We start from the raw sequence: 24,596 nt of genomic DNA, 5'->3' as shown, positions 1-24,596 counted from the left end.
CACTTAATATTACTAACAACCTTTGAAGGTAGGTATTATTACTTTCCAATTACACATGAGAAAACTGAGATTTGCAGAGGTGAAGCAGCTTTCAAAAAGGGTGGCAGAGGGTGGATCCAAGCCCAGGAATGTGTCTGATTCCAGCACTCACACTGCTGGAATGATCTACCCCGTGCTGTCTCTGGGTTTGCCCCCAGGTCATCATCTCCACCAAAGGCATTCACATACCTGACCACCAGGGGAGTCTGTGCAAGGCACCCATGCTAGGGTCAGCAGGCACAGCCCACAGCCGATGAAAGCAAGCAGACAAACCTAAAGCGCAGGTCCTTCTGAGCACGGTTCAGAGGCATCTTTTGCCCTCACAGGGTAGTTGTCTCAGCCAGTGGCGCACACAGCACTTGATTAGTCTTTCTCAAAGCACCATCTGAAAGCCTCGGATGAGATGAGAATGAGGGCACGGCAACCAGCTGGTTCATCACAAGGTCCTCAGCAGGATCCTTGTGATCCCAAGGCTTGGTCCTGGTCTGAATCTTTATAGGAATTCTTATTTTCGGGGGACAGGATATTTTGCTATTAATTTCTAATTTAGGTACATTCTGGTCAGAGAATTTTGTTATTAACAGAGATGTGCTTTGTGGATAAACAGGCAATGTTCTGGTAAATAATGTGTATTTCAATAACTGAGCAAGGGGTTAATGAATAGTCAACAGATCTCTAATAGTGTTATTAAAATGTTCTAAATATTTCCTTAGCAATTTTCAGTCTTTTTGATTAATTTCTGAAAGTTTCCACCGTATTCACGGATTTGTCAGTTTCTTTAATTCTGGCACTTTTTGTTTCATGAGCTTTGAAATTCTGTTGTTAGATGCATATATAATTTCAGGATTACAATATCTTCCTGAACATGACATGTGAATAAAATCTAACAAGGTTTTATCAGTTAGTAGATGGTTCTGTTTTATCATTACATAATGACCATCTTTATCCCTAATTTTTAGCTTTATAATAATTTTTTCTGTATAAATCTTGCAATACTAGCTTTATTTAGTATTAGTTTGCTATATATTTTTATATCCCTTTATTCACAATCTTATGTGCCATTATGTTGAATGTATACTTCATGAAAAGAGCACACAGTTTTATGTGTGTGTGTGTTTTAGAATTAAGATTCTAGAATCTAAGATTTTCTGATCTGAATTTGATGTGAGCTCCTGTCTTTTAACATACATTTGGCATAACGTCTGCCACCTTATCCTGTCTTTTCCACACCATGATTTTCTCTGGTCCTTTTTTTCTCATTTTATGTCTTTTGTTTCCTTCTCTTCTCTCTTGCCCTCCTGTTGAGGAAAGTTAGACTGTTTCTCTTCCTTTAGTGGTGATCCTTATATTGTTAACATTGGCTTAACTTAAAGCCTAAAGCTAATGCCTTCTTATCTCACAGAGTTTGGCTTTCTACAGATTATGATATAAGTTAAGGGAATTCAGAAACTCTTGTTGCTGGAAGAAAGTTAGAAGATTTTATTCACACGTCTTGTCCAATAAGCCAAGGGAATCAGTCAGTGTTGCATGGCAAGCTTGACACAGTAACAGAAATTTTCAATCAATTGGCTTATGATTTTTTTTTTTTTTTTTTTGAGACTGAGTCTTGCTCTGTTGCCCATGCTGGAGGGCAGTGGCATGATCTTGGCTCACTGCAACCTCCGCCTCCCGGATTCAAGCAATTCTCCTACCTCAGCCTCCTGAGTAGCTGGAATTACAGGCACGTCCCACCATGCCCGGCTAATTTTTGTATTTTTAGTAGAGATGGAGTTTCGCCATGTTGGCCAGGCTGGTCTTGAACTCCTGACCTCGGGTGATCTGTCTATGTTGGCATCCCAAAGGCTGGGATTACAGGCATGAGCCACTGTGCCTGGCCTTGGCTTATGATTTTATAAGTCAAATATAAAATAATTTTCCCAGTTACATCTCAGTACTGTCCAGTTTCATAACTATGTCAGTTCATACATATATAATTAAAAGGTAGAAGGCAAGATATTAGATTCCATCCTTGTCTTTATTCTTCAATCTTCCAATATTTACACCATAAGTAGTAAGTCCAGCATTTTGCTCATTTTATTTGAGAAATGCATGGGGCATTCTAAAGCAATTAGAATTATTTGGAACAACAGCAACACAAAAGGACTGGGGAAAAGCCATTTGGTAAGTGTTTTTTTTTCTCTTTCACTTTGGGGAAACTCAGATTTCATTCATATTTTTTTTTCCACTTTAAGAAAACTTGGTTGGGATTGGAGAAGGATGGCAGATTCGTAGTTAATATAATTTAATGTTAGTATCAGGACTTAGTTTGATAATAGGTACAGGTTAAGTATGCCAAATCCAAAAATCTGAAATCTGAAATGCTCCAAGATCCAAAAATATTTGAGCGCCAATTTGATGTTCAAAGGAAATGTTCATTGGAGCATTTTGGATTTCAGATTTTCTGATTTGGGATCCTTAGCTGGCATAATGCAAATATTTCAAAATGGAAAAATAAAATCTGAAACACTCCTGGCCCTAAGTATTTCAGATAAGGGATATTCATTCTGAACTAACCAACATAAAGTCCTCATTTCCCCAACCACTGAATAGAAAAATCGTGTATAGGCATATTGTTTGTATATATTTACACTCATATAAAGGAAGTGACCATCCCTTTCATCAGATTCTTAAAAAGGTACATAATGTTAAGAAAGGTTAAAACGCATTAGCCACCACTGTTTTTCACATTACAAAAACCATCTGACACCTAGCAAGTGCCAGCCCTCATTTTCTGAGTCTCAAAGGTCAATTGCTCCTGGAGAAAATGTGTGACCCCATTTTTGGTATTTGTTTTCTCTCTTTTAAAAGCTTCCTTCCTACCAGCTACTTTAACTATGACTGTGGACAAGGGAGATAATGTGAACATATCTTTCAAAAAGGTATTGATTAAAGAAGAAGATGCAGTGATTTACAAAAATGGTAAGTATGTGTTTCATTGCTTTCTCCAGTATGATGTGAGATATCAGATAACATACAACATATTGGATCATTTTCCTATTGTGGTCTTGTGGGCAGATGTTTGAAGTAAAGCTGCTATGATGCAAGCTTTCAAATTCTGTGTATGATAGAAGCCCTCTTAGGTGACATATTTGGTTACTTAAGGATATTAAAGTGGAATTCATATATACGAATGTACATGGTGTATGTACATACAGTAAAACCCCATCATAATGTGAGATCCCAACTTCAGCAATATAAAATGTGAGTTTCTTTGATTGTGACATTGTTGATTGCAAGGTTTAGGAAATTACCACAGTAAACATGGGAAGCCAGTTGTTAGCAGTTCTGGCAGTCCAGCTGTGTAATCCCAATGTGTCTAGGTCCTAGCTATGGTTTGGTATCACCCAGTGTCAGTTGCCTGATCCAGCTGGAATATTGATGGGGATCATTCTGAAGTCTGTGAGTGGATAGGACTTCCAGATTGGGTAGCAATTATAGATATCTCCCAGTTAATTGGTTAGTTGACAGGGTTACCTATCATTTTTCACCTAACTGCCTGCCAACTATGTTCACCTCTCCCTGTAGAATGTAAGAACTTAGACCACCCCCATCTTCATGTGTTTGGTGGTAGATCCCACAGACCAACCTATCTGTTCTATCACTATGACTTTCTTGACTATTGAGAGAGTATTGAATAGTTCAGCATTTTCATTCTTCTCCCACATCCAATATGTGAGAGCACATTTTCTTGACCATGTCAGGGAAGGCTGATTAAGTGGAGAAACCAGACAAGGAAGCAGGTATGTTTCAGTGTGACCTATGGTTCTTCACTCTTCTCTCTTACTAGGTTCCTTCATCCATTCAGTGCCCCGGCATGAAGTACCGGATATTCTAGAAGTACACCTGCCTCATGCTCAGCCCCAGGATGCTGGAGTGTACTCGGCCAGGTATATAGGAGGAAACCTCTTCACCTCGGCCTTCACCAGGCTGATAGTCCGGAGTAAGTGATGGAGAGGCCACCATTTGTGATGGTGTAGTTGTTAGGTTGTTAGGATTTTTAGTTGCAAATAACAGAAACTAACCATGGCTTCTTAAGCAAAAACCAGGGATTGGTTGGAGGTTGTATTAGTCTGTTCTTATGCTGCAAAGCAAATGAATAAGAGATAGCAATCATTAGAGGAATGAAGGAGAAACCCAGGTATTTAGACCTGAAGACTTAAATATTTAATATTACAAATACTTGATATAGCTGGGGAAAATTCAGGGCAAATCATTTTCTTTTCTCAGAGCAAATCATTTCTAATTTCACATGCTCTTTATTAAGACATACCTGAGACTGGGTAATTTATTAAGGGAAGAGGTTTAATTGACTCACAGTTCAATATGGCTGGGGAGACATCAGGAAACTTACAGTCATGGCAAAAGAGGAAGCAAACACATCCTTCTTCACATGGCGGCAGGAGAGAGAAGAATGAGAGCGAAGGAGAGGGGGGAGCACCATATAAAACCATCCAATCTCATGAGAACTCACTCACTATCATGTGAACAGCATGAGGGCAACTGCCTCCATGATTAAATTACCTCTTAACTCCTACTGGGTGCCTCCCACAACACGTGGGGATTATGGGAACTACAATTCAAGATGAGATTTGGGTAGGGACACAGCCAAACCATACCACAGGGGGACACTAAGGACTCTTAATAAATTGATGGGAAAGCTGAAAAGTGGCCGGGTATGGTGGCTCATGCCTGTAATCTCAGCACTTTGAGAAGCCCTTTGAGCTCAAGAGTTTGAGACCAGCCTGGGCAACGTGGCAAAACTCTGTCTCTACAAAAAATACAAAAATTAGCCAGGCATGGTGATGCATGCCTGTAGTTCTAGCTATTTGACAGGTTGAGGTGGGAAGATAGTTCAAGCTCGGGAGGTCAGGCTGCAGTGGGCCAGGCTGCTTGAAAGAGCAAGACCTTGTCTCAAAAAAAAAAATACATATATATAAAGCAAGTTCCAGAAAAGATAAGCTTCAAGGAAGAGCTGAGGCTCAGTTGTGGTGGGTGTGGGGAGGTAGGGGAGTGGGCTTTCTCTCTAAGATGCTGCTTTTACCATGTCTCAGCTTCAGCAATGTTTCTTTCACTTCCAAATTTTGAATTTCCAGGATAAATAATCAGATTGGCCTAACATATATTAGATGTCTATCAGCCTAGACCAGTGAGCTATAGACAAGGGTGGAGCCATGTACTACAAGTTACAGGCTCTAGAAGCTCACATTTGCACAGCATAATCATCCATATAAAAAGGGGGATCACAATGAGTAAAGCAGTCTCACTGAAAGGTGTCTGCTCTAGGGGGATGAGTTGGATCTCTTGGGTTAGACTAACATCTACTTCAACATTGCCTCCTGTAAGTCCCACACTTCCCAGGTCATTTAACTCTTATGTGTGATTTTTATTTTCAGTTTTGAAAAATCTAAGAGTTAGAACTAGTAAAAACTTTTTTTCTCCATTATAACTACTGAAGTGGGGGCATAAGTATCACCATTACATCTTCCTATAATTTTTACAGGAACTTCATAAATAGAAAGAAAATGATTTGCCCTGAATTTTCCCCAGCTATATCAGGTTTTCATAATATTAAATATTGAAATCTTCAGGTCTAAATGCCTGGGCTTCTCTGTCATTCCTCTAATGATTGCCATGTCCAATTCATTTGCTTTGCATTACGTTCCCCCATTCATTTACCAAAATGAATAACTCAGTGCCAAGAATTGTGTTGGTGTTGAGAATACAGGATCATAAGATAAATCCCTGTCCTTTGGGTCATTCCCAATCAGAGTAGGCATGTGTATAATTAGCTAAATAAATATTGAAAAATGACAATAGAAGTATGAGAAGTGTGGTTCCTCTAGTTTATGCTTCATGCTTAGCCACCTCTATGGACATAAAATATAGCAAGGTGTTTTATAGGCAGGACTATTTGGGCTTGAGTCGAGAGGAATCTTTCCACGTACCCAGGACCTGTTTCCTCCTGGATGACTACTGTGCTTGACTTCTATTAAATGTCAGAGCAGCCTTTTTGTAATATGAATCTTAAAAAATATAATTTATGATAGCAAAACTGCAATATTCAGCTTCTAGTAGCTTGCCTCACAGCTACCTTTACATGAAGTTTCTGTGGACTTGAGAGAAGCAAGTGATATCCCCTTTTATTCCACTACTTAGGAGAGTCTGAATGTCAAGGAAGCAATTTGCCTTTATTTCATTTAGCTAGTTTCTCTGGAGTCTGATATAACACCATGTACTAGGTGTACTCAGAGGGTAAATGGGTTACATCTTCTAGGAAGGTCAGACATACCTATGCACGTTGATATATAGTTGTTTGAGATAGGAAAACCAAAGTGTTTTTCCTAATCTTTGCTCTCACTGAACTCAACACTTCTGACACCAATGTGCACAGATTACTAGGCCACTTCTAGAATTTCTCATTCAGTAGGTCGTGGTTGGGTGGGGTCTGGGGTTTGCATTTCTAACAGATTCCCAGATGATGGGGATGCTACTGGTCAGAGACCACACTTTGAAAACCTCAGCTCCAGCCTATAACCATACCTGCAGCTCCTTGGACATGCCATGCTGTCTTCCCATGCCTTGTCTTTGCCTGGAAGACACTCTCCAGCCTTATCTTCTTTGCTACTTAGTTGGTCCTGCAGATTCAGCTTGCATACCATATCCTCTGGGAAGCCTTCCTTTATGCCCTCTTCTATCCACCAGACAGAGTTAGGTACTCCTTGTCTTTGTTTCTGTCGCGATTTCCTGTTTACATGTATGTCTCCCATATTAGACAATTAGCTTTTAGGGAGCAGAGCCTGTATTTTATCTTTATTCACCATTGTCCACTGAATGACTGACACACAGTAGGTGCTCAATAAAGATTTGTTGAGCGAATGCGCTCTGCTCACCACAGCCTTGTTTTCCTTAACAAAAGGATGTGAAGCTCAGAAGTGGGGACCTGAATGCAACCATCTCTGTACTGCTTGTATGAACAATGGTGTCTGCCATGAAGATACTGGAGAATGCATTTGCCCTCCTGGGTTTATGGGAAGGACATGTGAGAAGGGTAAGTCAAGAGACTTGATAAGTAAGCTATGGATGTAAAAAGCCATCGTTGCTGGATCTAGAATTTTAGATCTGGACACAGATGGGAATGGAAGCTAAATGGCCTCTGTTAGGTCAGATGCTACATGTGTGTGAATTAGAAAAAGGTGCCTTTTCCTAAAGGTTCTTTAATGCCAACCACTGGAAAGTTATAATAAATATACAGATCCGTGATGTTTACAATGTGAATGCTGCCCCTTAGGTTTGTGCACTGCACAAATCTGCATGATTGTGAGTGATGTCCTTGATGTCTGCTCTGTGGGGCAGTTTCATTATCAGTAAAATGGGCCATAAGAGTGTGTTCATCCTACCATGCCACAGCTGAGATTTGACTGTTTCCCATATTCACTAGACTAGGAGAAATGAATCCAAAGAATTATGTATTTCAAGGGGTTGCATATTTGATTCTGAATCATCTTTTCTTTTCCTCCCAAAGCTTGTGAACTGCACACATTTGGCAGAACTTGTAAAGAAAGGTGCAGTGGACAAGAGGGATGCAAGTCTTATGTGTTCTGTCTCCCTGACCCCTATGGGTGTTCCTGTGCCACAGGCTGGAAGGGTCTGCAGTGCAATGAAGGTATGCACCAATCACACCCTTGGACAGAAAATGTTCTAGCGGGTACATAAAGGAGATCCAGTTTGCTGTAAATCACAAGACAGGATATACCTGGACTGCTTAGCTACCCACTACTGGACGACAGGATTTGAATCATGGATGCTTACATCCAATGTTAATTATACTTTCACAATAAAAATCTAGACCGCATAGAAAGTACTTCTCATAACTATCATCTGGGGATCTTTACTAAAGCACGGATTCTGATTTGGTAGGCATGGACTGGGGCCCGAGGTTCTGCATTTCTAACAGGCTCCCAAGTAGTTCCGATGTTATTGGTTTTCAGACCACGCTTTGAGTAGGAAGACCATAGAAGACTTATTTTGTTTTTTTTTCAGTGAATCATAAAATCACAGCTTTAGCCAGGCATGGTAGCACATGCCTGTTGTCCCAGTTATTCAGGAGGCTGAGGCAGGAGGATCCCTTGAGCCCAGGAGTTTGAAGCTGCAGTGAGCTATGATTGCACCACTGCACTCCAGCCTGGGCAACAGAGTGAGACCTCATTAAAAAAAAAAAAAAAAAAAAAATCAAACTCAGAGCTTTTATGTCAGATCCAGACAGGATTTGGGGCTCAAAAATTGAAGAAGTTAAAATCTTACCTGCCGTGGACCTTATGCAGGTAGTACTAATATCATCTACTCAGAGTCCCTCCGCCCTTTCTAAAATAAGCTTTCCCGTTTGACCAGGCTCTGTGTGGAGTGCATCTGACATCCACTTTTCAGTATGCGTTTCACATCTACTGTCGCACAGTAGCTCAACGTGAACATGCAGACAAATGTGACAGAACCTCCCTAATGTATATTAATACTGTGAATTAGCCAGAGCTCAAAGGCTTTTCAGTGTTTATCTCACAGTCAGCTTTTCCCATATCCGGCACTAAAGGTAGCTACGATGGGGTCCCAGAAACTTGATAACAATGCTCCAGGGCAGAGCAGTTCAGTAGAAATATAAGCCATCCACATACAGAATTTAAAATTTTCCAGTGTCCACATTAAAAAGGTGAGGAGAAATAGGTGAAATAATTTTGATCTATTAACCCAATATGTTAAAAATATTATCAGTTCAACATGTAATCAATAGAAAAAAGTATTAATGAGATATTTTACACTCCCTTTTTCATAGTAAGTCTTTGAAATTTCAATTTGGACTAGCTATATTTTAAGGGTTCCATAGCCACATGTGGCTAACTGTACTGGACAGCATAGCTCCAGGGGCTTGGAGGAGGAGCACAAAGAGGAGAGTTACACAAAAGTAAGCTTCAGCCACCTGCAATACCTCATTCAGTTCCCTCTAAATGCTATGTCTGCCCCCCTGGAACATGCAGTGAGCGACAGCAGTGGAGAAATCTCATCTGGCTTTTGAAGTGTGCATCTTAAGGTAAAAGGTGACTCCAGGCAGGGGGCAGATCCCTCTTTTTTTTAAAAAAAATTAAAATGTTAGCAAACTATGAACACTTTGCTAGGACCCAGGAAGGGGTGCATGCAGGCAGTCTCTAGAACATAAACTTCATCAGCTTCACAGTGAATGTGTCTCTGGGCCCAGGTTTATAAGAGTACATTTCATGAACTCATCTCAGCCCATTCCTGGCTCAAGAAATCATCAAGATTTTATGAATAGAACTGTTCTAATATTCTTCCAGACTCCTTTCAACAATTACTATCCTGTTCAATCCATCCAAAAAGCAGTAGGAAAGCAAGGAGACATTTCTAACAGTAACTACTTAAGGACATGGTCTCCTTTAATAGTCCAGGATTTAGAATAGTCAACAATAGATTGTACATTGGCAAGTTTTATGTATCAGGGCTGGTTTCTATCTGAGGAAATAAGCAATAATAGAAATTTTTGAAGCAAATAGTGGGGACAATAAAGAGAACAGGGGAATTCCACTGTGCAAACACATGATAATTCAAAGTCATTCAGAACCCTTTGCCAGGAAGAAAGTTCCAGTGTATTCTAGAAACAAAAAATCAAGGCTTCATGATATTTTAAGGTCCTCTGCCATCCCAACAGAAACTTGATTTCAGTAGTCAGATTTCCTTTATGCTTATTAATAGTTCTCAACCTTTCTACCATCTGCTTTGAGTAAGAAGTTGTGATTAAGTTTTTTCCAGCTTTATCAAGGTCTACTTGCTAAATAAAAATTGTATGTAGTTAAGGTGCAAAATGTGATATTTTGATATATGTATACATTGTGAAATGATTACCACTGTTAAGCTAATTAACATATCCATCACCTCACACAGTTATCTCTGTGTGTGGGTGTGGTGAGAGCATTTAAAATCGCTCAGCAAATTTCAAGTATACAATACAGTAATATTGTTTAGCCACCACACTGTATATTAGAACTCCAGAACTTACTTATCCTACTGTGTAATTAAAAGTTTTTGCCCTTTGACCAACATCTCCACATTTCCTCCACCCTGTAGTCCCTGGGAACCACTATGCTACTCTGCTTCTATACGTTTGACTTTTTTAGATTCCACTTATAGAAGAGATCTTACAGTATTGGTCTTTAAATGCCTGGCTTATTTCACTTAGCACGGTGCCCTCCAGCTTCATCCGTGTTGTTGCAAATGACAGGATTTCCTTCTTTTCAAAGGCTGAATAATATGCCATTATATATGTGTACACACCACATTTTCTTTATCCATTCATCCTTGGATGGACACTTGGTCAAGTCCATATTTTGGCTACTGTAAGCAATGCTGCAATGGACATGAGAATACAGATGTCTCTTTGAGATAGTGATTTCATTTCTCTTGGATATATACCAGAAATGGGATTGCTGGATCATATGGCAGTTCTATTTTGAGTGTTTTGAAGAACTTCCATATTGTTTTCCATAATGACTGTACCAATTTACATTCCCACCAACACCATACAGGGGTTCCCTATTATCTACATCCTTGCCATTCTAGCAGGTGTGATGTGATATCTCATTGTGATTTTGATTTTCATTTCCCTGATGATCAGTGAGGTTGAGTATTTTTCATAGACCTGTTGGCCATTTGTATGTCGTCTTTTAAGAGATGTCGGCTGGGCACGGTGGCTCACGCCTGTAATCCCAGCACTTTGGGAGGCCAAGGTGGGTGGATCACCTGAGGTTGGGAGTTCGAGACCAGCCTGACCAACAATGAGAAACCCCATCTCTACTAAAAATACAAAATCAGCCGGGTGTGGTGGTGCATGCCTTTAATCCCAGCTACTCGGGAGGCTGAGGCAGGAGAATCGCTTGAACCTGGGAGGTGGAGGTTGCGGTGAGCTGAGGTCATGCCATTGCATTCCAGCCTGGACAACAAGAGTGAAACTCCATCTCAAAAAAAAAAAAAAAAAAAAAAAAAAAAGATGTCTATTCAGGTCCTTTGTCCATTTTTTAATCAGGTTGTTTTCTTGCTATTAAGTGGTTTGAGTTCCTTATATATTCTGGATGTTAACCTCTTATCAGGTGTATACTTTGGAAATACATTCTCTTGTTCCATACATTGTTTCTTCACTCTGTTGATTGTTTCCTTTGCTGTGCAGAAGCTTGTTAGTTTGATGCAATCACATTTGTCTATTTGTGCTTTTGTTGTCTGTGCTTTTGAGGTCATATCCAAAAAAATCATTGCCCAGATCAGTATCAAGAAGCTTTTCCTCTCTGTTTTCTTCTAGTAGTTTTACAATTTCAGGTCTTATGTTGTGTCTTTAGTCAATTTTGTTTTGAGTTTTGAATATGATGAGATGAGGTTCTAATTTTATTCTTCTGCTTGTGGTTATCTAGTTTTCCCAGGACCATTTATTGAAGAGATTATCCTTTCCCTGTTGTGTGTTCTTCATACTTTTGTTGAATCTGTTAACTGTAAATGTGTAAATTTATTTCTGGGCTGTCAATTCAGTTCCATTGGTCTATATGTCTGTTTTTATGCCAGTACCATACTGTTTTTATTACTATAGCTTTGTAATATATTTTGAAATCAGGTAATGTGATGTCTCTAGCTTTGTTCTTGCTCAATATTGCTTTGGCTATTCTAGGCCTTCTGTGGTTCAATATAAATTTTAGAATTGTTTTTTCTGTTTCTGTGAAAAATACCATTGCAATTTTGATAGTGATTGTATTGAATTTGTAGATAACTTAGTTGTGATTGATACTAAAAATAAAGACTGCATTTTAGCTGGGTGAATAAAATACAAAATCAAAACAAATCATCATAGCCCCAAAAGACAAGCTTTTGCATTATTTTTTGGTTAGAAGCCTTCTAATAATGTTACAGTTGACCAAAATAAGGACACCCAGTTAACAGAATCCATTTGCCATGTACCAAATTCTAAGAATTGTCCTGGAAGGTTTAGTGAGCTCCAAGGGAAAACAGTGCTTCTACCCTGTCCTCCCAGGAGCTTATTACAAGTACCAAAACATAATTTGAATGGCTTAAATATTCTACTATAAAGAAACAGTCTTAAAAAGCTAACATTTTAAATTATCTTGATTTTTAGTTTTCAGCAGTTTAACCATGATGTGCCTATGCATAGTTTACTTTATATTTATTCTGCTAAGGGCTTAACAAATTTTTGAATGTGTAAATTTCAACAAATTGGGATAATTTAAACCATTATTTCTTCAAATATTTTGTCTAACCCTTTCTTCCTGATCCTTCTTGGACCTCCAGTTACATGTGTGTTAGATGTTTTGTCTCATGGGTCCCTAAGGATTAATAATCATTTTTTTCCAACCTTTTCCCTACTTTTCTTCTTTAGATGGGCTATCTATTGATGTTGCTTCAAGTTTATTGACTGTCTCTCTTGTCATCTCCATTCTGTTGCTAAGTCCATACAGTGATTATTTGATTTCAAATATTGTGTTTTTCAGTTTTAGAATTCCTTTTGCTTTTTAAAAATAGTTTCTGTTTCCCTGCTGAAGTTTCTCATTGTTGCATTTGTTATGAACATATCTTCTTTTACCTTACTGAGCATAGTTATTATAGTTGTTTTAAAATTCTTGTCTATTCCAACATCTGAGTCATCACAATTGGTCTCTGTTTATTTTCTTTTCCCGTAAAAAATGGGCCTTAATTATCCCTTTCTTCTTGGGATTGTATCTTGAACATTGAAAATGTTACATTGTGGAGACTCTGGAATATGATACATTCCTTTCAGGAATGTTGATTTTGTTTTGTTTTAGCAGGCAATTAACTTGGTAGGATTCAAACCTCAAACTCTCACTGTTAGGAATCAGGTCAAACTCAGTTTAGTTCTTTTATCTTTAGCTGGGCTGCTTTGAGTCTGTACTGAGCATGCATGGATCAAGGATCAGCCAAAGATCTGGGACTTTTCTCTGACTCTTTCTGGGTTTTCCCTCTCTCTCCAGTGGCTGTGGTTTTCCTGACTCTGTCTCTGATGCATCAGGCCAGTAGACTGCAGGTTTTCTTTGGAGTTTTAGCTTCCATACGTGGTGTCAGCTGTACCTAACAGTTAGGCTAAAAGCTGAAAATTGTGAAACACATCATTCCCATCTTCCAAATTTCAATTCCCCTCCAGAATCTTCCAGGTCTTTTTTCTTCCTATCCCACTCTTAAGTGCTTTCAGGAAGTTATTTCCTAAATGTAGTTGTATCTACAAGAAAGTTGGCATGATAGGAGCTCATTCAACTTTTTTTTGGAGGCATGACTCCCCAGCTTTTTAAGTTCCTGGTAATTCAGATAAATTACCCCCTACCTTACACAAATCAGCAAAGTTGATGGCTTAGAGAGAAAAATAAAACTAAACACCTGCAGCCTTAGTTTCCTCTCTTCCCCTGGATTAATACTGGTTTTTTGATGTCTTTGTTTACAGCATGCCACCCTGGTTTTTATGGGCCAGATTGTAAGCTTAGGTGCAGCTGCAACAACGGGGAGATGTGTGATCGCTTCCAAGGATGTCTCTGCTCTCCAGGATGGCAGGGACTCCAGTGTGAGAGAGAAGGTAAAGCAAGGTAACACTGTAGTCAGGGCCATGTTCAGCATGTCTGAACTGAGCTTTGGTAGTGTAATTCTTGTGCCGGCATCCTAAGATCCTCAAGCCTCTTTTGTTTCCATCCAGAAGTTGGGAATAATTTATCCTAAATCCTAAAGCACAGCATTTTAATTCTGCTCTACTGACCCTAATAGTAGGCTTTATTTCTCTTTGCACTAGGCATAAACCACGTGCTCTTTGTAGCAGCTTAAGTGATGATTGACCAGCTGAGAGCTCTCCTACCTATTCTGCTCCCTTCTCTAGGACCCACCTTTTCCCTGGACATGAGTAACAGAGAAAGAGCAATTTGGGATGGATTTAGACAGGGGATATTTTTAAAGCAATAGAAATAATAAAACAGAAAAGATTATACTCAAAATGAAATTTTATGTAATTCTAGTTCAGAAATTACTCTCCAGCAGGAGTCAGCAAACTTTAACCCACAGACTAAATCCAGCCTATCTTTTTTTAAACAGCTTTATAGAGATACATTTTTTATATTATAATGTTCAACTTTTTAAAATGTAAATTCAGTGGTTTTTAGTATATTTACAGAGCTGTGCAATCATTGCCATAATCTAATTTTACAACATATTCATCATACCAAAAGAAACCTTGTACCCATTAGCAGAAACTTGCATTCTCCAATCATCCTAGTTTCTGACAACCGTTAATTTGCAGTTGACCTTAAACAACATGGGGACTAGGGGTACTGACCCTTCTCACAGTAGAAAATCTACATATAACTTTTGACTCCCCAAAGACTTAGCTATTAATAGCCTTCTGTTGACGAGAAGCCTTACCAATAACATAGTCAATTAACACAGAGACTAGTATCTATATATATTTTATGCCTTCATGACATACCTTTTTGTTAATTTTTTTGGTATTTCTAGGCTACACAGTTTGTCTGTGAGTTTTTTCAAATTATCCTAAATCTCCAAAAAATTTTCCAATATATTTATTGAAAACAATCCACATGTCAGTGGACCCATGCAATTCAAGCCTGTGTTGTTCAAGGGTCAACCATATCTTCTGTCTCTGTAGATTGCCTGTTCTTGACATTTTATATGCTGTAAACAAGATCGTGTAATATGTCGTCATTTGTGACTAGCTTCATTTGCCACACCTTTTTTGAGGTTTATCTATGTTGTGGCATGTATCAGTACTTCATTCCTTTTTATTTCTCACCATCTGTTATTATAAAGAAAAAAATTTTGAATCACAGCCACCTCCATTCATTTATAGTATGTCGTCTGTGGCTGCTTTTGTACTACAAGGGCAGAAAACATGGCTTGCAAAGCTGACTATATTTGCTCTCTTTACAGAAAATGTTTGCTATCCACTGTCCTAGAATATACTTTTTAAAATTAAAAGAAGCAGACATATGTATTTTCAAACTTAAATAATAAATATGTATTGCTTGTTCAATCATATAAATATAAATGCCATTGAAATAAATACATATCCAGTGAAATCTACACGCAAAATAATACAGCTATGGCCTTTTTTTCTGTTACTTTTGGAAATCAGAACAAATATTGGGGGTGGGGGTGGGATGCCAGTAAGTGTTTTCTCAAAGTCCTTAAACTTTATATTTTTTCTTCTTTTGCCAAGCCTGGACTTTACTACAGGGCAGGAATCAGGGAGTGGTTAGAAAGGGAAGGAAATGCCCTGGGGCTGCTAGGGGATTGTATCGAACGTGGGCAGCTAACAAGTTTAAGGATTTGAATTTTGTGCTTTGTTCCTTCCTGCCTGTTCCCTTCTGCTGATGCTGCAAAAGGAGCGCGTTCTGATGGGAGAATCTAAGACAGGTTAACCAGGGTGTCACTAGGGCTTTCAGAGAGTAGCTCCCTTCCCAGATTCCACTTTAGCCCAGCACATCCACCTTCACCCCCACCCAACCTCAGAAAATACAAGGGGACAATGAAGGAAAGAAATGCTTTAAAGGCGTCAAAACAGGTTTTTCAATTCCTATTCAAATAGCTACTTAGGCTGAAAAATTTGGCACGTTTTCCATAATCTTTCCAAGTTTACAGATATATCAAGGAATAACCTTGTAAGTATTAGACCTCTTTCCCTTCTCCTCCACACCTTTACCCATTTCATTCTAGGCCTGAGAAGTAGGATATCAGTATAAAATATCATTATTGACCCCGCCTCTTCCCACCACCGATAAGAAACAGTCTGTAGTTACTGCTGCTCTGAGGGCACCTCTATCGCCTACATTATTTACTGAGTGTTGGACAATTTTCAAACATGTCTCACATTCAATTACAAATAATCCACAGTTCCCTGAGTCCCTATGGTTCAGAATAAAATTGGTATATTTCAGGGTTATTCATTCTCTACTATGTAGATATTAGGCAAGAAATCCTGACACCATTACCTTTATTGACACCACAGACATTTTTCCTTCTTTCAATATTGGCAGCAACATTTTTGACTTGGCTGTTGAGTAGATACTGATTTGGGGAAGTTATATTCCACTTCTTTGATGTACTTCTTTCGTGCGCAACTTTATTCACTTTTTCCTCTTAGTTATCTGCTATTTGCAGACTTCCCAATGAATGAGACATCTCTCACATATCTAAACTGAGGTCAATGCTGTTGAACAGCAATACCATGGGGTTATTTGATGAGTGGAGGAAGAGCTAGTTTTTTGTTTGTTGTATTTTTGTAATCATTCATGTAAAAAGAAAGAGGGGGATTGAACAGCAAAGTCTAGGGGAGATATGGCCATGATAATCATTTTAATATTGAGACTGTTCCTCCCTGGTCCATGAAAGGAGCACAGCTTCATGGCGAATAGCGTGGACTCTGGATTTATAAAGATCTGAGTCTGAATCTTGGCTGTGAGCCTCTGTCTCCTCATCCATAAAATGGGAGACCACAATATCATCCACATCACAGGTGTCTTATGTGATGACAAAACAATAAAATATTTGCAAAGTTCTTGCCCAGTGCATGACTTACTAAAGTAGCTATTTTTATTATTACTACTGCTGCTGGCTCTGTTAAATATTAGATTTCACAGTGCTGTTTTCTTCCTTCAGGCATACCAAGGATGACCCCAAAGATAGTGGATTTGCCAGATCATATAGAAGTAAACAGTGGTAAATTTAATCCCATTTGCAAAGCTTCTGGCTGGCCGCTACCTACTAATGAAGAAATGACCCTGGTGAAGCCGGATGGGACAGTGCTCCATGTAAGAGCCATTCTTAATCTGCCCTTCTTAAAGCATGAGATGCTTCAGTGTAGTAATCACCCCACTAAATGATAGATACCATTCAGTGCTTTTATCCTCCTAGGCTAGTGTGTTGTTGGCTTTGATAAAATGCCCTATTCCTGGAGAGGCAGAACTGACTCACTGCACCCTCACTGATTTCCTCTGTTGGCCAGTACTGCTGTGCAAGGTTGGGAATATGCCCCCTGTGGAACTGACAGAGCTGAGTGCCAAGGATGGCACACATCCTGCAGGACTGTCCAGCTGGTATGGGGAGAAGTACGTGTCAATCTGTGCAAAGCTTTGCTCTCACAGTGTCCCCATATCTCTAACTACTCATATCAGGAGAGTAAGGTGGTGTTGCAACCCATGAATCAGCAGATTTATATGCTACCAGGTGCAACCAGGACATGGAGTTTTGATGACCGGTCCACTCCTATTACGCTCTTTGGAGCAGCAGTTTAGGGGAGCATAGAAGAGGAGAGTTCCCCAGTTCTGAAACTACAATCCATGGGATCCCTTAGGTCTGAATGCATTCCTTGGGTTTCTCCCCACCTCTTCCCTTTGCCCTCATTGCTGATGCTCACCCATGGTTAGGTAATATCACAGCAGTTCTTTTTTGTTTAAAAGGATCAAGCTACTTTTTGAACATGCTTTCCTTCTCTCTCCCAACTATACCAAATGCAGCAGAGACAGGAGCCACCCCAAATTTCTCTTGTGTTGAAAGTGATCCTTAGGATATTGATGTATTTTTTAATCTAAAAATTTAGAAATACTTATTATCCTATTTTTCTATTAAAGATGACCAAAATCAGCTTGACCAGAGGCAAGTATGAGTGACCTTCTGAGGGAAGAATATGTAGAATGTACCATTACTAGGGTTCACGTTTCAATGTCCTTGATTCCATTCAAACAAACCATCAGGTAGAAGAAGCCAACTGATGGCTTCCAAAATCTTGTTGGCTTTTTCATGAGTTAATGAAAGTAATGGCTACTATTTAGTAAGGTTGACCATAACTATATGTAACTTCTTACTTAACATTGCCCAGTCTCTCTCTCTTTTTTTTTTTTTTTTTGCGGAAGTGGGAACTGGCTAGGTGAAGTTAAGTAACTAAGGAATTGGTCAAAAATGGCAAAGAGGCCAGATATGGTGACTCATGCCTGCAATCCCAGTGCTTTGGAAGCCTGAGGTGGGAGGATCACTTTAGACCAGAAATTTGAGACCAGCCTGGGCAACATAGGAAGACCCCATCTCTTAAAAAATAAAAAAAAGAATTAGCTGGACATGGTGGCATATACCTGTAGTCCCAGCTACTTGGGTGAGGTGGGGGGATCACTTAAGGCCAGGAGTTTGAGGCTGCAGTGAACTATGATCACTCAACTGCACTCCAGCCTGAGCCACGGAACAAGACTTTGTTGTCTCTCAAAAAATAAATGGCAGAGGTCCATCTATCTTCAGAACCCTGGATTTTTCCAGTACTCCACACTCGACAGCCTCTCAAACACTTAGGAAGTCACCTTGTCCTCCCACGCAGCCGTCTCTGTGTTAGATAGGAAAGGAACAAATCTTACGAGGAGTAGTTTAAAAGAAATCATGCTTCAGGTGTCTTGCTTGTAAGTGTTTACCCCGTACTCCTAAACACACAAATACAACGGCAGGATCTGACAGGGCATCAATCCAAAATAAACTTTCAGGGCTACTACAATAGCTTTGGAAATAAGCCAATAATTATATTAGCATTACATTTAACTTCTTGATCTCTCCTAGGAAACTTCTTATTAAACAATGAGATGGGGTCAATGTTATGGACCTTTGTGTTTATGCCTCCCTAGAAGTTTTTATTTTTTTGTATTTGACCTTTTCAGCCAAAAGACTTTAACCATACGGATCATTTCTCAGTAGCCATATTCACCATCCACCGGATCCTCCCCCCTGACTCAGGAGTTTGGGTCTGCAGTGTGAACACAGTGGCTGGGATGGTGGAAAAGCCCTTCAACATTTCTGTTAAAGGTAAGGTCATTTTCCAGAAAAAGGGATTGTGTCCTTGATGTACTATGTTTTTGTATTGCTGCTTCTAGACAGAAATGTATGTGACCACTAAAATACCTTTGGGGTAATTTCCAGGATACTAAGCCTTTAAAAAATTATATGCATGAAACTAGAGTGAAGAAATTAAGAGTATGAACTGTGGAGTCACACAGCCCCAGGTTTGATTTTGTCCCTAACAGCTCATAATCTTGTGGGTGGCCTTGACCAAATGAAGTTACCTTTTTGAGTGTCTCTCTATTTGTAAATGAAGCATAATTTAGGTACCTCTTAGGGTTATTGTGAAGCCTTGTTAAACACATACAATACTTGGAGTTGTGTCTGGCACAACATATCTGGTAGTGATTATATTTCACAAGAAGGTTAGCATTGCCGTTGTGACTTCCTATTCATCATTGTGGAGAATTATTTGGAGAATCCCTATTTTGAGGATTACTCACTTAATAAGAAGCCCAGGCTATGCTATGTAATTAACATGAATGTCTTTTGACATTTAGGGCTGTGGGCATTTTTCCTGCTATAAATTAGTATTTCAAAATTCAAATTAATCCGAGTGTTTGTGTGTAGATTTGTGGCTTGAGTGGAAGAACTAAAATGGAGGTAAGTCCACGTTAACTTGGCTGGTGTACATAGCTACAGCAAGGAATTTTAAATCCGCAAGTTACTTAATCACCTGTTTAGACAAGAATACCTAACAGCTCTCTGGCATATATTCTAGGAAAGATACTAGGCTAAGATTACTTGTAATTTCTGATACATTGTAAATGCTCTGTAAATAGTTGCTATCCTGTATTGTTTAGAGAATAATGACAAAAAGTCTGTACATGTTCAGACACAATTTGTTTTCTGAATATTTTTGATCCACAGTTGGTTGACCCACAGATGTGAACCCACAGATACAAAGGGTCAACTTTATACAGTAGCACAGATTGTAAGCACAAATCTTAGTATTAAACCTGGATCTCCTGACTCCAAACCCAGCACTGTCTCTTCTGGACCATTTTGCTTTCTGAGTCTCTTGTGTTACAGAGGAGGAGACTGTGAGGTGACCAAAGTTGATTTGTATTTGGCCCCCTTTCGTTACTTCATTAGTAATCTCTTGAGAGATCCCAGAGGTAACTTCTATAAATGAAATGCTGTAAATACTCGGAACATAATCTGTTTTTTAAAGGCCAATAACAACAGTAGCGTAAATGCAACCCCATAGATTTGGATTCTGTGCCCTGAGAATCCATATGAACCACCTCAGAATCCTCCTTCTTATTATTACTTTTGGTTATAGGAAAGAGCCCAAATCTGTTTTATTTGGTAGAACATTCACATGATCAAAATAATTTCTTGCATCTCGCATGTTCTTGGAAGAAAGGAAATGATATGCAGACAAGAAAAATTACCCTACTTTTAAGCTCCTGGAAATGTTTGCTACCCATAGACATACGTCCAAAACAAACCATGTGGTGAATACACAGAAGAGTCACTGGGTCTAGTTTTTAGTTTGTAGTGAAAGACACAGCACACAACATCAATGTGTAGAAGCGTCTCCAGTCCTAAGTCACTGCTGTCTCTTTGCTGTCACATTGACTGGCAGCCATAAAATGTAAATAGCCATTAGGGAATTTAATCAATTTAATCAGCATCTTTTATTATAGTATTTACAAAAACAGATACTAGGCTTTAACACCAGTGTACAGATTGGTACAGTCACTTTGGAAAACTGGCAGCTTGTACTAAACCTAAACATTTACTTAACCTGTGAACCAGCAGTTCCACCCCTAGGTATATGCTCAAAAGAATGGCTGTATTATGTTCAAAAAAGACATCTTCAAGAATGTTCAGAGCAGTTGTATTCATAGTAGCCCCAAACTGAAATTAACTCAAATGTCCATCAACGTTAGAAAGGATACACAAATCACAAATTGTACTATATTCATATGTATTAGTTTGCTAGGGTGCCATAACAAAATACTACAGGCTGAGTGGCTTAAGCAACAGGAATTTATTTTCTCATAATTCTGGAGGCTACAAGTCCAAGACCAAGGCATCAACAGAGTTTATTTCTTCTGCAGCTTCTCTCCTTGGCTTGTAGATGGCCATTGTCTCCCTGTATCTTCACAGGGAGATTAAATTAGGACACAGGTACAGGGTCTTGCCTTTGTACCTGAGTCCTAATTTAATCTTCTTATAAGGACACCAGTCATATTGGATTATGCACACCCTAATAAACTTATTCTAAATTAATTACTTCTTTAAAGGCCTTATGTCCAGATGCGGTTACATCGTGAGGTACTGGGGTTAAGACTTTAACGTGTGATTTGGGAGGAATACAATTTAGCCCATAAAATCATGCAGAGGAAGTATTAAACAGTAATAAAAAAGAATTAATTTCTGCAACAGTATGGATGAATCTTGCAAACATGATAACCAGTGAAAGAAAGTACATGCTTTATAATTCCATTTATATAAAGCTAAAGAACAGGCAATACTAATCTTCAGTCACAGAAGTCAGAATAGAGGCTACCTCTGGGTAGAGGATATTGACTGGAAAAGGGCACACAGGTGCCTTCTGGAGGGCTGGGAATATTTTCTATCTTAATCTGAGTGGTGGTTACATGGGTATACACATAGGTAAAGTCCCTTGAGCTAAATACACTTAAGATATTTGCGCTTTACAATATGTATGTTCCATCTCAGTAAAAATGATTCAAAGGCAAAAAATAAAATGGTAGATTACTAAGAGGAAGCCTGTGTAGCAATTTTTAAGCCCCTGTAAAAGTATCACAGACTGACATTAATGGCTATAATAAAATGTGCATCTGCTGGTTTAAAGAAAGAGGTGGCCTTATTTTATCATACAGGGAAAGCATTACTTGAACAAATTTACTTACAGCACTGCTCTCCTTTCTAGCCTAAGTGAAATGTGTACTCAGACTTATCTAACTTAATATTGGCACGATCTTCCTTCAGTTAGGGGATACTGCTTCTTGCTGGCTGTATTATCCTGACCTTGGACAACTTCCTAAGTCGTCACTTAGTCAATAGAATTTACTTTAGGCCTATTATGTTTCAGCCCCTGTTCTAGGCACTGGGAATAGAGCAGTGAATAATACAGTGGGGAAAAGACTCATCATGGAGCTTACATTCCCACAGGGAGATAAACAGTGAGCAAATAAATAAGTAAAATGTACAGTTCACTAAAATGCTGAGTGTCTTGGAGAAAATTAAAGCAGAAATGGGGGTCGAGAATGCTGGGGCAGGGCTAGAGTGGTGACTGTAATTTTAAATAGGGTAGTCAAGCCTTCCTGAGAAGATATTTGAGCAGAGACTTGAAGGTCATGTCTAAGGAAGGTGAGCCAAAGCATTGAGACAGAAAGAAAAGGAAAAATTACTGAACATTGCAATTTCCTCTGAAATCTGAAAGGTTCTGCATTGTATAATACACACTCTTGGGGAGGAAAAACAAAACGAGTTATGCATTTCTAAGAAGGCTGGGCCAAGGGAACTGTAGAGCTCATTGGAAATTCACTTCACAAACAATAATTCAGCACCTGGTCGGTGCTGGTGAACAAACTACACAGTCTTTGCCCTAATGGAATTTAGAGTGTAGTGTGGTGTTTCACAACCTTTTTATTATTATCCCACTAAGGAGCTCTTTTAGAAATTGTATTCCAGAACTCTCCCTCATCACCATAAAATTTTATTATCACAGATGTACTTTCTATCTCTTTATGTACTATGCCTCTTTGGCGGGCTGCAACCCATTGTAATATCTAAAATTTTTGCATCCTCCAAGAACCAATTTTCATTGTTTGTGGGGCGCTGTCATCCCCATTGAGAATACGTGGTCTTTGAGATGGGGAGATTGTTTTAGATTATCTGAGTGGACCCACTCCAATCCTTTGAGTCATTAAGAGTAGAGAAACTTTCCTGACAATAGTCAGAGATGTGGTGGTCAAAGAAGGATCAGAGAGGCCTGATGTTGTGGACTTTGAAGGGATAGGAAGGAGCCTTGAGCCAAGGAATGTAGGCGGTCTCTCGAAGCTAGAAAGAACAAGGAAACAGATTATCTCCTAAGCCTCCAGAAAGGAACACAGCCTGGCTAATGCCTTAATTTTAGCACAGTGAGACCCATGTCTGACTTCTGACTTCTAGAACTATAATAAATTTGTGTTGTTTGGCTGAAAGAGAGAGATATATATATATATAGAGAGAGAGAGAATGAGTTATGATCTAGAAGAAAGACCAATATCAAATAATCAAATAATCAAATAATCATACTACAAAGAGTAATAAACCCTAAAAATCACGATGAAGGAAAAGTAGAGGTTCTGTGAAAGTATACAATACCTTAATTCAGTTTCTACGATAGCCGCCTGTGAAATATTCACATAAGAGCTAAGAATTAACTGGGAGAATAATGGGAGGTGGAGCATTCCTTGCAGGAGAGAGACATCAGCAATCAGTCTAAAGAAAGGAGGTTCGTGCTTTGTTAGTTGGATGAAGTGAAAGGTCAGTGGGACTGGAGGGTACTAGGTGAGGGGAAGAGGAGGCTGGAGAGTGGGCAGGGGCTTAATCGCTCAAGGCCTGGCTGGTCATGGTATGAATTTTTGGTTTTATCCTACATGTGATGAGAATCCACTGAAGGGTCTTGAGCAAAGGGGCACATTTATTTTAAGGAAGCACTTTGAGGATAATGGGTTGGGGAAGCAAAAGCAAAGCAGAGAGCTTAGAGAGCAGGTGATCTCACTGAGTCTGAGCAGAAAATTTTAAGAGGACTTTGTTGGACATGTAAAACACATCTTCTACCTCTACCTAAGAACAATCACAAAACCTCAAAGCCGAAGGACTAATCTGCCTTCTGAAATTGTATTTAGTTCTTCCAAAGCCCCTGAATGCCCCAAACGTCATTGACACTGGACATAACTTCGCTGTCATCAACATCAGCTCTGAGCCTTACTTTGGGGATGGACCAATCAAATCCAAGAAGCTTCTATACAAACCCGTTAATCACTATGAGGCTTGGCAACATATTCAAGGTAAGCTTTGGACAGGATAGACGCCAGCTGGGGATGTGGCACCAGGAGAATTATTTTTCTCCAAATCTAGAAATTCCCTTCTCCCTGCCTCAATCCTCTACACCAAGGTGGTGGCTGTTGCAGAGGATTCCATTAAGAGAGAGTGCAGGGGGCCTCTGAGCTCTGGGGCTAACTTTCTGAAGTCACTGTGTGCTCTGGAACACAGAACCAGCTCACACCATGAGTTACTATCTATATCAATATTTCTTTCTGGATCTCCAGTCCTGTTTTTAGTTATTCTATCTTGGCTGGTCATGGGGAAAGACACTTGTTTATGCCATGAATGCGGTAGCAGGAAAGTCCAGAGCCTGCTGGAAGGGCAGAGAGGCTTAATCTGCCTAAATCCTGGGGGTGATTGTTGCTGCTGTATTGAGTTGTTTATTCCTTTTCTCATTTCATGTCTTGCCCTGTCCTGCAGACTCTTAACACAGAGAGATTTTTAAAGGAATTTGAACCTGCAAAGTTTGGGCTGTGGCAGACTGGAATGGGCTCGGGGGAGGACAA

General features: G+C 39.3%; 1 protein-coding gene across 3 annotated transcripts in view; it reads left to right on the top strand.

Moving 5' to 3' along the window:
• Window positions 1-24,596, top strand: part of TEK (TEK receptor tyrosine kinase) — a 137,524-nt gene that overhangs the window by 73,513 nt on the left and 39,415 nt on the right. For all 3 annotated transcript variants that reach the window (XM_063713914.1, XM_024251798.2, NM_001133775.1), the window contains 8 exon segments: window positions 2,887-2,997; window positions 3,866-4,018; window positions 6,995-7,126; window positions 7,601-7,741; window positions 13,589-13,717; window positions 16,804-16,955; window positions 18,840-18,984; window positions 23,892-24,053. In XM_063713914.1, coding sequence (XP_063569984.1) covers window positions 2,887-2,997; window positions 3,866-4,018; window positions 6,995-7,126; window positions 7,601-7,741; window positions 13,589-13,717; window positions 16,804-16,955; window positions 18,840-18,984; window positions 23,892-24,053 — 1,125 coding nt within the window.

Source organism: Pongo abelii, chromosome 13 (assembly GCF_028885655.2).
Source record: "Pongo abelii isolate AG06213 chromosome 13, NHGRI_mPonAbe1-v2.0_pri, whole genome shotgun sequence".
In the NCBI taxonomy this organism is placed as follows: Eukaryota; Metazoa; Chordata; class Mammalia; order Primates; family Hominidae; genus Pongo; species Pongo abelii.
This window is presented reverse-complemented; position numbering and strand designations above follow the sequence as displayed.